The sequence below is a fragment of the Manacus candei genome, unplaced genomic scaffold, assembly GCF_025592945.1.
Source record: "Manacus candei isolate 608988 ecotype Guabito, Panama unplaced genomic scaffold, ASM2559294v1 h1tg000086l, whole genome shotgun sequence".
NCBI lineage: Eukaryota > Metazoa > Chordata > Aves > Passeriformes > Pipridae > Manacus > Manacus candei.
The window spans coordinates 749,655-764,302 of NW_026138134.1; the positions used below are offsets into that span (position 1 = coordinate 749,655).

The window sequence follows — 14,648 nt, forward strand, 5'->3', positions numbered from 1 at the left end:
TTTCACCCTATTTTATCCTTTTCCCTTCTCCCTTCCCCCCTCTTCCCTTCGACTTCGGGAAGCTATTTGGGGTCATAGATTCATATATATAATTCTCATTGTATATCTCTGTTTTATACATAATATATATATATATATTGGCTAGAACTTTGGCTGCCTGGTCTTTCGTTTTTTTTTCCTTCCCTCTCTGGGAAGGAGACCCTGTTGTCGAGTTTCGGAGATTTGGCAGGAAGCCAACTCCAAACTTGCACAGCTTGCCCCCCAATAAAACACGAAATTTGCCAAATCATACAACGTAACAGAGAAATAAGTTGCATTTGCTGGAGGAAAATAAAATCTCAGGCAGTCTGCTGAGAGCTGGAGGGGGTGACATCAGGCAGCCCTGAGCTGATGTGTCCCAGTAAAAGGAAGGGCCCCAGGGGAACAGGGAAGGAGGGCTCTGACTCCACAACCACAGCCGTGGTTGTTCCAGGATGTGTGAGTGCTGTTTCAGTTTACATCAATCCTTTTAACTCTGTATTCTCTGACAAAAGAACAGCCTGATTTCAGCAAACCAGCCTTGTTCATTTAACATTCTGCTGGTGGTGACCCTTGGGGCTCACAGGGACTGATCCTCCTCTGGGATCCTTCAGCTTGGGTTTCTTTTTTACCAACAACAAATCCTATAGCAGAACCAAGTCAGAATAAACCTGTTGGGCTTTCAAAGGTGTTGTTTTGTTCTTCAATTAATGAGCCAAGGCTTTAAAAGGTTGGGTTCACAATAAGACTTGAAATGCCCTGCAGCCACCAAATAATAACTTTGGCAGGACCATGTGCCACTGGGAAGCAGGTGTAATTTTAAATACAGTTTTATTTCAGGTTGCTATTGATGCACAAACAGCAGAGATCAAGGTTCAGTATACATGGTATACACAAAGCAGCCAGTTCCATTGGCATCTCCGTCCTTTTGCTGCACTCTCAGCAAAAGAACCTCACACAAGGAATCCCTGCCCTCCCTGGGATCAAGGGTGACAATTGCTTGGTGGCTTGGAAACCAGCTGTGGGATGGCAAGACACTAAAGTGCAGCTCCTCAGAGCTCTGTCCCCAAAGGAAAGGCTCGGCGGGAAAACTCTCCAAAAATGGATGGTATGTTCACGGGAATGGAGACCTGGGAGGGATTTCCTAAGAATGTTAAATCCTCTTCCCTGCTGTGCAGAGCAACCACAACATCTGCTCCTGGCTCTGTGGAGCAGTGTGGAGACGCAGAATACTATTGTGTTGAAAAAGGAATTACATCAATCCAGGGAGGATGGGCCCACAAACATTGTCATATGCAGTTTGTGAAGCCAGTGGAAAGATCTAGCAAGGGAACCCTCATGCCACCACTGTCCTGGTTGTAGTCATCGTTCTTATCTTGCCCACAGCTGGAGACCTTTGGGAGCCAACCAAGGGGCATTTCCACGCTGTACCTCCATGGGACTGAGCAAGCAAGGTAAGCTCCAAGCCTTTACCTGCTGAGACAGCATCTTCTACCTACCCAAAATCTGTGTCTCATCCATAAAATCCCTTTCTGATGATCCCAAAACTGTGTAGGTCAACCCAGATGCTCTGGCTTGCTCCCAGTCACAGCTAATTTAATTAAGAAGCACCTTCATCAGTGATGAAGCAAAAAATTAAATGGTCCCTGCTTGTTTCATCTTAGCAAGAGACCTAAACAATGGTTAAATGATTTTTGGAGGGAGGTAAAACAGCCTCTGACCACAATGGGCACAACCACCAGAGGTACAGAATAACCACTTGCACAAGACTCTGGAGTGAGAAAGTGGTTGTAGATGCTCTGCAGCAGCAAGAGGCTCAACATTCCCTCTTTTCCTGCACTACTGAACTCTACTGAGTCTCTTTGCTCCCAGGAGGGCCTGAAACCCAAATTGATCTTCCCTTTCTGCAGCTCAGAAGCAATGCTAGGCAGTTACACCAGCTCTGCTAGAGCTCAGGATATCTCAGGGGGGCTTAACACAGAGGAAAAACATCCCAACCTGGCCCAAAGGTCAGAGGGCAGTGGGATGTCTGGGCATGGCATACTGGTCTCATTAAGCATCAAGCACCATTTCCAGAGTGGAATGAAGCACCAGTGACTGCTGGGGCTGTGTCTGACCCTGTGGTACTACAGTACAGTTGCTTGTTGCTTTTTTACAATGACAGCTCAAACCTCAGGTCCACAGTGATCCCTTTTAACCCTGAAAGCCTTCAGGTGGGCAGGTTACAAACTGCCCTGGACTGGGGTGTCAAGGAGCATCCGGATGCTCACAGAGCCCCATCCCAAAGCACCTTAGAAAACCCTCAGGCAGGTGAGATCCCACTGGGAATAACACCGGCCCTGCTACACAAGGTTTACATCCATCAGGAGAGGAGGAAGGAGGTTAAAGAAATACAGAGTTAAGCACCATAAAATTTACACTGGTCAGGTCATAAACATGACGAGAGAACGAAAATAAAGCCACCACCTTCCAGCCTGGCCTGGGGACGCTGCTGGGACCACAAAGTCACCACCAGCGAGCCCTGGAGGCCTCAGTCCCAGCACCTTGTCAGTCATTGCATTGGTAAAATCCTTTTGATCCCGCTTAGCACAAGTGTTGAAGGAGTCAGGGGAGAGAGGAGGTAGGCTTGGCCCTGGGAAGGTGGGGAGAGGCTTCAACTGTGCAATTTAGGGGCATCTCCCTGCCTGTACATAGATCCATCTCTGGCAGTGATGATGCTCCTCATTTCCATCTGTCCCCCCCAACTCCCATTGCCTCCACTGGTGGTTTCCGTGTCAATCAGTGGCTTCGAGGTAGATGTTCATTCCCGCTCTGTCTCTGAGAGACCTGGTCGGCAAAAGCCCTCTCTCCCAGGTGCGTGGGGTGTCCCAACACCCAGCTCCCTTTTTTGTCCATTTTTTCTTACTTTTCCCCCCATTTGCTATGTGCTATGGACATCTCCCCATCTCCCAACCCCTGGCTGCTGCTCAGCTGCACCCAGCTAGAGGAACACCACGCCCTTCCTCGCAGACACCCCTTGACCTGCTCAGCACGGCCTCAAGGTGCAGAAATCCAGTTCCTGCGGCTTCCTCCGAAAATTGCAATTCTCCCGGGGTAGGAGGCGCCCAGTTGGGACCAAACATTTCAACGCCCGTCTCTTGAAGCCCCGTCCGCAGCTCTTGGAGCAGGGAGACCAAGGTCCAGCTTCCCAGGCCGGGCAGGGCTCCCCACAGAGCCGGACGTCAGGGGGTCTCTGCGCCGCGTCGCACTCAGCAGCCGGTTGCCCGTAGGAATCGCGACAGGCCACCGAGCGCTTCTGCAGCCCATCGCCACAGGTGACGGAACAGGCCTCCCAACCACCCGCCGCCCACTTGTAGGAGGGACGTTTGTAGCTTGGTCTCCCGCCATCCAGGCGGTTGGACAGGCTGAGCACACTGTTGTTGAGGTCTGGTGGGGTCTTGCCCTCCTTCTTGTAGGAGGCCTTGTCCTCCTTGCTCTCCTTGGGGAGGTAGAAGGAGTAGCGTACCCGAGGAGGGGTCATCTTCCCCACGGAGAGCACCTCCAGAGTCAGGGGTTCCTGGATGGGCTTGAAGGCTTGGAGGCTCTCGACAGCGGTGCCGGTGCCGCTGTAGCGCAGGACGCTGCCCTTCACCATCAGGTCCCTCTCCACGGCCGAGACGATGAAGTGGCCATTCAGGAGGTACTTGCCCTGTGCATTCTTCAGAGCCAGGTAGTTGTCATCGCTGATCAGCCCTTTGTAACCCCGCTGCCGGATGTCAATGTTGGAGGCACCTGCAGGGATGACCACCACGAAGTTGTAGCCGTGCCTGGAAGAGAAGAGCAGTCAGGGCAGGACATCAGGGACATCATGCTACACATGACCTCAGCCCCCTGCAGCTACAGCCCTGAGATCCTCTCACCCCTACAGTTGTCTCCTCCTTCCCATGAAGGCCATTTTGAACCTCCTCCCTACACTGAGTTTTGTCAAGGCTGATGTTGCACAGATACAAGCAAGATGCTTCAGCTCAACAGTTCCAGGGATTAACTCCATCATCAGGAGCCAGTAGCACATTTAATGTGTCCTGCTTCTCCTTCAGAGCCAGCCCAGGTCTCCATGTAGTGATGTACACGAGCATCAGCAGATTTTACTTGGACTTATCCCCTATCATCCTCTTCATGACCTTCCTGCATCCCCCACCCTTAAAAGCACAGCTGGGTGTAGGGCAAGCACATGTGGTCACCAAACACTCACATGGGTTTGGTGAACAAGCCCGAGACTTTCTTGCAGCTCTTGTTGTCTCCTCCACAGACACTGCACTTGTCGAACTTCTTCTTGGAGCCCAACTTCCCGTCACAGCCCGCCTTGATGCATTTGCCCTGGACACAGACCGAGGTGGAGTCCGGGGAGCAAGGGGTACCATCCACAACCTGCACCAGGGTGAGCAAATCAAGCTGCTTCATTTCCCTCTGACACTCCCGAAACTCCCCCAGAGGTGGCTGTCCAACCCCAACTCATCCAACAGGTCTGAGGAGATGCCAGCAGGCACTATGTCGCCCTTTGCTCAGGCTCTGTTTTTCAGTCAGGATTTTTGGGGGTCTCTGAGGAGAGATGGATGAGGCTACATCCCTTTTCTGCTCTGTCTATAGAATTTCCTGTCCTTTCCGTTGCAGGGACACCATAACATCACCCCACTCAGACCCATGTCCGGATGCCCACCCTGTCCTGCACATCGCTTCCCCAGCACCATAATTATCATCCTCTATTCCAGGACTGTGGGAATATCCCAGAGGCACCTTTACAAACCCAGAGGAAGACCTCTGGATCAACTCTAACCCTGAGGTAAAGCAGACACATACAGTTGATTCATAGCAGCCTGGTGGATTCCCCTCCTCTACCACCTCATCTAACACCATCCACCCACCAGACAAAGAAAATTCATTCGTTTCCAGACTCACTGGAGTTATCCCACAGCCCAGGTGCTGACTCTGGGGGTCTCTCACCTACCTTGGGTGCCAGCACGTAGAAGTAGCCGGTGCCATTAGCCCGGCAGATGAGCTTGCACTTATCCCGGGGTGAGACTCCGGAGTATTTGGGGACCCAGGAGACGGAGGCAGTGAGGCGGTTGGTGCTGTGACTGTAGCCATTGAAAGCCTCACATTGCTCCTCACGGAAGCTCTTCCCTGGCACTGGAAAAAATAGGGATGTGGGGCTGAGTACCAGCCTGGACCTCCAGCTCTGGTTTTATGGGGTTGTCACAGCTCAAGCTGAGCTCCAGCCCCTTACCTGCAGCAGGGCAGGGCTCCAGGTTGCAGGAGCGGTACTTGACGCGGATTCCCTCACAGTAGGAGCCCCCATTGGCCGGCACCGGGTCAGTGCATTCCCGCTTTGCCAGCTGCACCCCACCACCGCACGTCCGGGAGCACTGCCCGTAGGGAGCCCACTTGGCCCAGCCACCGTCCACCTGAGGGGATACAGGGGATGAGATGCTGCATCCCCTTCACTATCTCCATCCCTTCACCAGCAAAACCTCCAGCTGCCCCCAAACCTGCCCAGGGCTGACCAGAGCAGAGCAGCAGCATCACTCTTTGAGAAATACCACAGAATCACAGAATGTGCTGAGTTGGAAGGGCCCCACAAGGATCATCGAGTCCAACCCTCAGCCCTGCACAGGCCCATCCCCAAGAGTTACACCCTGTGCCCCAGAGGATCATCCAAACCCTCCTGGAGCTCTGGCAGCCTTGGGGCCGTGCCCACTGCCCTGGGGAGCCTGGTCAGTGCCCGACCACCCTCTGGGGGAAGAACCTTTTTCTAAGATCCAACCTAAGCCTGCCCTGATACAACTCCAGGCCAATTCCTTGGGGTCCTGTCACTGGTCACACAGAGCAGAGCTCAGGGCCTGCCCCTCCTCCACCCCTCCCAAGGAAGTTGGAACTGCAATGAGGTCTCCCCTCAGTCTCCTCCAGCTGAACAGACCAAGTGCCCTCAGCTGCTCCTCACACGGCTTCCCCTCATGGCCCATCTCCATCTTTGGACACTCTCTAATGGCTTAATATCTTTCTTATATTCCAGTGCCCAAAACTGCCATAATATTCAAGGTGAGGCCGCACAGAGGATGTCCAGTTCCTCCCACATCAGTCACCTCACGCTGGGTTCCCAGCACCAGGAGGTGGAGGAGTTGCTCAGCCAGCACCCACTCGGAGCGACCCCAGGGGATGTTTTTGGGGCTCCTAGCACAGGTACTCACCCTGTACTTGCTGATGTTATGCCTCTCCACGCAGGCTCCCTTCAGGCAGAAGCGCCCATCGCCACAGCCAGTGCCATCGGCCCAGGGGAAGTGCCGAGTCTGGCACACGATCTGCCCACGTGCCTTACCCGTGCACCAGAGCTTGGCACAGTACTGCATATAGGGGCAGGGCTTGGAGCCCACCCCGAAGGCCAGCTCACACTGCTGGTTCAGGCTGTAGCTTGTCCCCGGCAGGTCTTCGGGCAGTGGGATGGGTTTGGTGGGCTGGTCCAGCAAGCAGTCCCCTGCAGGAATGGAGAGGGAGAGAGGGTCTACCAGGTCCTGGGGGAGTTGTATGGACCAGTGTGGGAAGGGAGAGTGAGGGATGGCTGCTGGAAATTTGGCCAAAGCTATCCAGGTGCTACCCCAGGGATACCCTTGAGGTCAGCTGCATCCCAGACCCGAGTGACTTCATCTCCTGGTGATGCTGTGGAGCTGTGCCAGCAGCCTCAGCACAGATGTCACTGCTGAAGGCACCCCAGCACCTAGGAAGCCTGGATGGTACAGAAATGCTGCCAAACTCCCCCTTTCCTTCTGAATTTGTTTGCAGAGCCAGGAGAAGAACTGCTCTACAGCCCCCCATGTCTCCCAGTAAACACACCCAGGGATGGACCCTGCTCCCACAGGGCAGAGACACAGGTAAGAGGGCGAGGGGCACAGGAGGGCTCACCGTGGCCACTGTCGAGGAAGTCAGTGATGATGGCAGCGCTGCAGGCTGACCAGGGTTTGGCCCGGTCGATCTGGATGAGGGTGGGGGACATCATGTGGTTGGTCTTCAGCTGGCCGAAGACCTCCTCACAGGCCTTCACATTGTCATGGGGCATGTTGAAGACGTGGCCTGGGGTTGCACAAAGGGGGCAGCGTGAATAACCGTGCAGGCCAGGCAGAGCAGGGCCCCCACAGCTTCCTGCAACAAGGGAAACTGAGGCACGGAGCGGTGCAGGCCCTTGCAAGGATTACAATGGCTGTGGGCAGACCAGGAGAGCCAGTGAGCTTTCCAGTTCTTTCCCAGGTGCTTTGTGCATGAGGAAAGCACTCAGGAAAGGAAGGACAAGGGAAATTGCAAAAAGAAGGTGACTTCAGCACTCTCCCCCCTCCCTCCTCCTCCTCCCAGCTGTGCCCTCTGCCTGTTATTTCAGGACTCCTGAATCCTGGAAACCCACTGTGGTAGCAACGACAACAGCAAAGCCTTCTGCTTCCTCAGCTACCCTTTTCCACCTGGCTTGGGCGCAGTCTCGTGCCCCGAGGTGGAGTTTTCCGATCACCCAACACCGGTCATTGTCTCATCTTCCAGAAGACAAAACCAGGGTTATTTTGAGCCCTGCCAGCTCCTGTAATTCCTCCCAAGAAGGAGAGGAGAGCAGGGAGCCTTACCCAGCTCATGGGCGGTGGTGAAAGCTGAGGGCAGCCCATCGTCCTCGATGACAGAGCAGCTGCGCTTGGGGTCACACATGGTGCCCACATCTGCCATCCCCAGAGTGTCACAGGTGGTGGCACCACATAGGTCCTGCCAGGCACAAAGGGTAGAGGTTAGTTCTGAGGACGGCACAGGTACTGCAGTTCCCCATCCGCACCCCGTACCTGGTACCCCAAGGGGCGCTGCTGAGGGGGAGAAAGCACAAAGGGATGGAAATCACAGAGGCAGGAAATTTGAATCCTGACCCAGACCAGGCTGCAACGGTATGTTTGTATTTAACCCTGGCACCAGGGGTGTGTCTAGCATCCTGCTGTGCCTTCAGCAACAGCTTTTCCCACCCAAACAGTTCCTCCAGCCAGGGCGGAGCTGGTTTCAGCGTGGAGAAGCCAGTCTGGCTCCCATCTTCTTAAGTGTGAGCTCAAGGACCAGACCCAGGTGAGCGGATGGGACTACATCTGGCCTTGGACCCACAGCTGACCCACTTCCCAACCTCATTTCTCAACTTTTTCCTAGGAAGAAGAAGCCACTGGTCCAGGGCCAGAGGTTTCCAAGGCTAAAGGAAGCGCTCCTGCCTCTCCAAGACACTCCGCAGCCATCCCTCAAGGAGCAAGCAAGAGGAATTAGCCCAGCCTTCCACCCCCAAACTGAGGACAGCCTGACCCCACACAGATGCTGCCAGGGGAGAGGATGGAAAGGATCTTGTTGTAGGTGAATCTACCCTTCTCCAGGATCCAAAGGTGCTTGTGTAAATAAAAAGTCCATTTAAGACACACCGTTGCTGCAGCTTGGTAATAACCTTGCCCTCAGGTGCTCCCTTCCCCTGCTGGGGTGCATCAGTGTTTTGATAGGGGTAGAGCACCATCTCCATCCCTCGGTCCTGTCCCAAAGTTGCTGGGGAGGCTACATGGGGTGCAGGGAGCTGCTTTCCACATGAAAAGAAAACGTAAGGGACTCAAGGGGCGCTTCCATGCTATAAATAAGTGTGATTCATGCTCAACGCTCGCCCAGCCAAAGAGCCTGGGCTGCTCAAAATCCTGCAGGAGCTGCTCTGCCAACATTTCCAGCAAGGTTTCCAAGCTGAAAGGCATTCCCGTGCAGGCAGGTTCAGCTGCGGGTAAATAACAGTCCTGATGACTTCAGAGAGCCCTGGCCAGGGCTGAGATGGCTTTAGCAGGAGACCTGAGGCACAGGCAAGACCGTGATCTTCAGAGAGGTGAAGAAATGTCTGGGTCTGGGCTGGTGGTGGAACACCCCGTCATACAAGTGGGTTCAGCACTTTGCTCTGCAACACTTTCCCCATCAGCTGGGACCCTGCTGCATCCCTGATCCCACCCCCTGCCTCAATGCTGGCAGGGAGAAGCAGGTCCAAACCCACAGCCCCATACAGGGCCACCACCAGTGGGCATGGGGTGATTAATGGTGCTGACAAGCCCAAGCACAGGGTCCCCAGTCCCAAAACACCACCAAGAGCCAGTGCCATCACCATGCTGAGCTAACCCAGGGATGCAGCTGGCCCAGGCCCCCCCGCCCATGCTCTCCCCAGCGCTGAGTGTTTGGGGGTAAGGAAGGTGCGTGGGGAGGGATGACAGAGCATCACGGGGACAAGGTGGCCGCTCTTTGAAGAGTTCCCTCACAGGCGCAGCGAGATTTTGGCTCCCGGTCTAACACCTGCACTGACACACTGACCCACTTCTGGCTCTGAACCTCACCAGCTGGGATACACGACAAGCAGCTCGTCACCGGGTACGCCCTGATTCCCCCACCACGACCTCCTTGGGGCGGCCAAGGGACGCCAGGCAGCATCTCTGGGCTTTAATGAGGGGTGCTGAGCCCCATAAAACACCTCCTCCAGCCTTGCTGGGCATAAGCCTGCTTAGGAGGAGAGGCAATGCAAGGATGGAGCTACAGAAGGGAGGAGAGAGAACTGGAAGAGGTTTAAGGCAGGAAAGCGTGCAGAGTGCCGGCTCTGCCTTTGCTCACCATCCCTGATATCCTCCGCTGACAGCACAGACACGGGGAGGATGCTCAGTGCCCCAAAGGGCTGCAGACAACCTGCTGAATGCACCATTGGCACTCTCCTGACAGCTTGACTCTTCCTCTGTGGGACCTTCCTCATCCCTTTTCCTCATCCCTTGTGAACTTCAAGATGTTCTCCAAGTCAGCTGCGAGGATCCTTGTGGCTTGTGCATTAATTCACCTACTCAGAGACCAGCTCATAAGCTCTCTCTCCCTTCCATGGAGGCTTCCTGTGGGCATCCAAAGCAACTCCAAAAAGCTGAGCCTTGAGCTACAGCATTTCCAAACTCCCCTGCAGCATCTGCTACACTGCAGTTCCTTCATGCAGCACCCCTTCGGTTTTACAGCACAGCAAAGATGTTCAGCAAACATCTGTTGGTCCAGGATGGGTGGGAAGAATGGCTGAGCTCTCTGCTGTGCTGTGCAAGAATATTTCCAAGAGACAGGAGGGCAGCTGAAGGCTGGATGCTCTGCGGGACCCTCCAACAGCACCAGCTCAGGTGGCTCAGGACTGAGCTCCCCAAAGGCAAATCCACCATCCAGCACGACTGATGTTGGGAGGGAGCAAAGCCAAGCAGGAAAGGACAGCCCCATTCATCAGCAACTCGTTGACATAACTGGAAACTGCCTATCAACTGGGCTGGAGGTGAAATTTGAGTCAGGGGCTTATGTAACAGCTTTTTGGCAGGGAGATAAGCTTCAAGGTTTCAGGGGACCACAGATGGATGCACTCAAGAAAGGCAGATGTCTCATCGATCGTGTGCCTGTGCACGGAGCTTGCTTTGGGATTTCAAGAATGGCTGGTTTAGCAATGTGTAAAAAATGCAGCCCAGCCATGATCGACAGCTTTTGGATCACTGGGACCGGCTCTGTCCCACCTGCAGCTCTGGTGACCTCACCAGGTTCCCACCAGAGATGGAGCTGGCTCATCCCTGCAGGGCTGTTAGCAGTGTCCACTTCTTCAAGCCTCCCCATGTAGGCAGGAGCTGCTCCAGCAGCCGGGGCTTCAATCCTGCCTGTGCTCCCGCAGGATTCACAGCTGGCCCGGGGCAGGGGGACAAGAAGAGGGGAAGGACAAGGTCTTGCACGTCCTGCACAGCATCACTCCTGCTCCAGGGCCATTGTCAGCCTACGCTGACCTCAGCCTAGGGACAGCTGAACTGAGCGGGATGTTATATCCTTCCCACTCAGAAGTGTTTGACTTGCAGAGATGTTTTGGGAATGGTCTCCCTGCCATTGAGAGGAGTGCCTGACCTGTCCCTAATCCAAAAACATCTCGTCAGGGCTAGCGAAAGGAGAAGAAGCCTTTGCTGCCAAAGCCTGCTGCAGCCAGGGTAGGATGTTACTGTACTCTCCAAGCTGGGCTCATCCTCCTCCCATCCCATCAGTGATTTCGGGATGCAGGCACTGAATTGATGTCCACGCTGGAACAGGACCACAAGGAAGGAGGAGCATTGGAAGTAGGTTGTTGGAGCAGTATCACCCAGTTTGTGGGGGTGGAAGGAGGCAGAGTTCATCCCACACCCCACATTGCCTGCAGAGCCTGTGCCAAAGGAAGCTCAAAGCCCCTCTCCCTGCACAGGGATGTGTCCAGCCCACAGCAGATGTGGGGGACGCTTTCCCCTGTCCCCCCTCCCCTGTAGCCCATGGCTGTAGCACTGGCTGAATCTCTGGTGCTTCACTTCCAGCCCTGAACCGGGTCCATGCAGCGCAGCCAGCATGGAGGAGAGCTCCAGGTTCTCAGGAGGACCTCATGCATGAGTCAGAGGAAGCAGGGAGAGGTATTTTTCTTGGCAGGTGGCACCAGAAGCTCTTCCCAACTGGGGAGGGGGAAGCGGGGCCATGTTCCTCCTCTTCTGGGTTCAGCCCCCTCATTTCAGAGTGGTGGCTGCTGGAAGCCAGAGCCGCAGAGCATTGGCTGCCAGGAGACAGGGGATGAAGCAGAAGGTTTCTCCCTGTGGGGCAACCTGTCTTTGGGCACCTCCTGGCCTCATTTATCCCCTGGCAGGGATTGTTCCAGACTGCTGGCCAAAACCTGCCCAGGGGACAGCAAGGGCTGGCTCCATGCCTCTGCTCCACCCCACCACAGCATCTGAGAGTGGAGGTTCCCTTGGGAAAGGGGAATCGGCCAGAAGCACAACCTCCTCCCTCGTGCAGCACCACAGAGGTGGGGTGCAGATGGCAGAACGCCTTAGCACAGTGCAGGGCTCCTTGAAATGGGGGACAGTTCCTCCAGACCACCCCCCTGCACCCACCTGCTTGGTGAAGAGGATGGCGGTGTCCCAGTACTCGGGGTGCTTGTCGCTGACTTTGTTCCACTTCTTCTGCCAGGCGCAGAAGTTGCGGAGGGTAAGGGCAGCGTTGCTGGTGACCTTGGGCCCCTTGTCATCCTGCCCAATGAGGAGGAACTTGACCACGGAGATCTGAATGGGGTTACGGATGCTGGGGTGCTTGTAGAGGCGGGCGGCTGTGGCCATGAGGGTGAGCAGGTAGTGCTGGAGGTCATCCCCGTGGAACTTCACCATCGACTCGTCAGCCACCACCAACGTCTCCACATAACGTGGCACCGAGGCAAAGCGCTTGGCCCGACCCCCTTTCCCCCCCGCACGCCCCCGGTACTTGTCGAGCGCCTGCAGCACGCCAGGTGTGAGCCCGGAGCCCACGGCGCACCGGGATGCTCCAGACCCGACGGGGCGGCCGGGGCTGCGGCGCTGCAGGTGATGGACTCCTCTGGCCGCCCCCCCCGCCAGCGGGCTGATGAGGTATTCGGCTCCCCGGTAGCCGAAGGCCCCCCGGAGCCCCCCGCAAAGGCTGAGGGCGGCGAAGGACTCGCGGTCGGCGTTGACATCCCCTGAATAGAAGCAGTGGCGGAGAGCGGGAAGGGGCCGGCCGGCCGCTCCCAAGTAGTGAGCGGCGAAGGAGGGCGCGATGAAACGGGCGTCGGGGGAGAGGTGGAGGTAGAAATCCTCCCCGAAAGCCGAGAGCTGGATCACCACTGCCTGCCCTCCCCGGGGGGGCTCGGCCGGCCCCCCCCTGAAATAAGCCGGCCCGTTGATGTCGGGGTCCAGGCGGAGAGGGGTGACCAGCGCAGTGTCGGGGTCTGGGGGTCCCCCCGAGGGCAGGCTCAGCCCCGGGGCGCCCAACAGCAGCAGTGGCAGCAGCGGCAGCATCGTCCCGGCGGGCTCAGGCCGGCGGCATCGGGGTTCGGGGGAGGCGCGGGGGGAGAAAGCAGGACCCGGCCCCCCCCTTCCTCCCTCCTCTTCCTCCTGGACCCGCGGAAGCTGGAGGGAGCGGAGCGACCCCGCCAGTACCTGCCTTGCGGGGCGCGCCGGGGTTTTATAGTGAGGGAGCGGGGGGAGCGGGGCGCGGCTTGGCCCCGCCGCAGCCACTCCGGGGCGGGGGGCTGGGAGCGGGGCCGAGCGGGGCCGAGCGGGGCCGCCGGAGCAGCCGAGCGGGGCCGGGACAGGACCGCGCTCCGCCCGGGGCTGCCACCACCTCCCTGGGGCGGAGCGGCGGGGCGGGCGGCACCGCCGGGGGGTGTGGAATGGTGGGAGAGGGTGGGGTGGGGATGGGGTGGGATAGGGGGTGTGATGGGATGAGGGGAGATAGCGTGGGTGGTGGGATGGGATGGAATGGAATTAGGTGGGATGGGGGGCGCGGATGGGGTGAAATGCGATGGGGGGCTAGGGTGAGATGGGATGGGGGGTGGGATGGAATAGGTTGGAACGGAGTGGAATGGGATGAGGTTGGGTGGAACGCTATGGGGGCTCGAGATGGTGTGGGGTAGGGGTGGGATGAGATGAGGTGAGATGGGGTGGGTGGTGGGATGGAATAGAATGAGGTGGGATGGGGGGGTGGAATGTGGGAGGGTGGGAATGGGATAGGATTGGGGGAGTTGGGAGCAGGAGGGCTGGGCAATAGGATGGGATGGAGGGAGACCCTCTTCACTTTTATTCCTGCAGCTTAGAGGGGAACTCTGCAGCTCCCCAGGGATACTCCCATCTGCCACTCTCCCTCCTGCCACTCTGGTTGTTCTGGGTCCTGCTCTAAGCGTTGGGAGAGGATGGAGCTCTGTGACCCCACGGGGGGAAGGGGGGGCGGGGGGGGAGGTACTCTGGTTGCAACGGGGGTGTGCAGGGAAGATGAAATGTCAGAGAATCATTGAATCATGGAATAGTTTGGGTTGGAAAACGACCTTTAAAGGTCAGTTAGTCCAGCCCCCCATCCTCTGCTCTGTGCTGGTATTTGGGACGGTTCAGTGTAGTGGGGGACCTGCTGTTTGGACGCAGAGGGCTTAGTTCCCAGACTTATTTGGGAAGATATTAACATATGTTTTTCACAGCCTGGGTGATTTAGCAATGAGGGCTGGGCTGTGTCCCTCCATGCACCTCCAGACTTGCCAGCCCAGCTAAATGGTCCCTGTCTACAGATCAGGGGGATCCCAGAACTCTTCTTCCCAGGGAACCAGCTTTCATTGCATCCCTTGCTACTCCACCCCAGTGCCATTCAGTGGCTCCAGCTGAGGGGCAAAGGTTATTTCCATTTCTGAGGAAGAGCTCAGCCTCTTTTCATCCCCAGGGTCACCAAAGGGAGCACTCCAGAAGTGTTAACACCTGCAATATCCTCTCCTCTGAGACACCCAATGGAGTACATGGGAATTTCCCTACGCCCACCAGAGTGATCACCAGAACAGTGTCTGGAGGATGCTGGGGCAGCTGATGCTCTTGGGAGGTACAAAGATGTCACCGTGGGTAGGATTTCTGGAAGCAGAACAGTTAAAAGAAGAGCAATGAAGAGTCCTCAGCAACCATCTATGGCTGAGGAACAGATTTATCGGCACCAATAACCCCCACAGGTTGGTTTAATGATAAAAGTAAGGCCTTTCATGGATAGGCTGGCTTTGATGTGATTTCAAGCCCCAGCAAAGGCTGCAG

The 14,648-nt window shown here is 56.3% G+C and overlaps 1 protein-coding gene across 1 annotated transcript; it reads right to left on the reverse strand.

The window, feature by feature from the left end:
- Nucleotides 1-832: 832 nt before the first annotated feature.
- Nucleotides 833-13,156, reverse strand: ADAMTS15 (ADAM metallopeptidase with thrombospondin type 1 motif 15). Its single transcript, XM_051812412.1, has 8 exons — nt 11,970-13,156; nt 7,656-7,788; nt 6,952-7,119; nt 6,243-6,526; nt 5,282-5,459; nt 5,003-5,184; nt 4,250-4,425; nt 833-3,824 (listed from the first exon to the last, which is right to left on the reverse strand). The coding sequence occupies exons 1-8, from the start codon at nt 12,882-12,884 to the stop codon at nt 3,044-3,046; spliced, it is 2,817 nt and encodes a 938-aa protein (XP_051668372.1). The 5' UTR covers nt 12,885-13,156; the 3' UTR covers nt 833-3,043.
- Between the last annotated feature and the right edge of the window lie 1,492 nt (nt 13,157-14,648).

Excerpts from the sequence above, each read along its gene's own strand:
- ADAMTS15 (XM_051812412.1), bottom strand. The coding sequence starts at position 12,884 with ATGCTGCCGCTGCTGCCACTGCTGCTGTTGGGCGCCCCGGGGCTGAGC. Across the intron at positions 5,460-6,242 it reads ATAACATCAGCAAGTACAGG|GTGGACGGTGGCTGGGCCAA; the intron begins GTGAGTACCTGT and ends GTATCCCCTCAG. Across the intron at positions 4,426-5,002 it reads TCTACGTGCTGGCACCCAAG|GTTGTGGATGGTACCCCTTG; the intron begins GTAGGTGAGAGA and ends ACCCTGGTGCAG.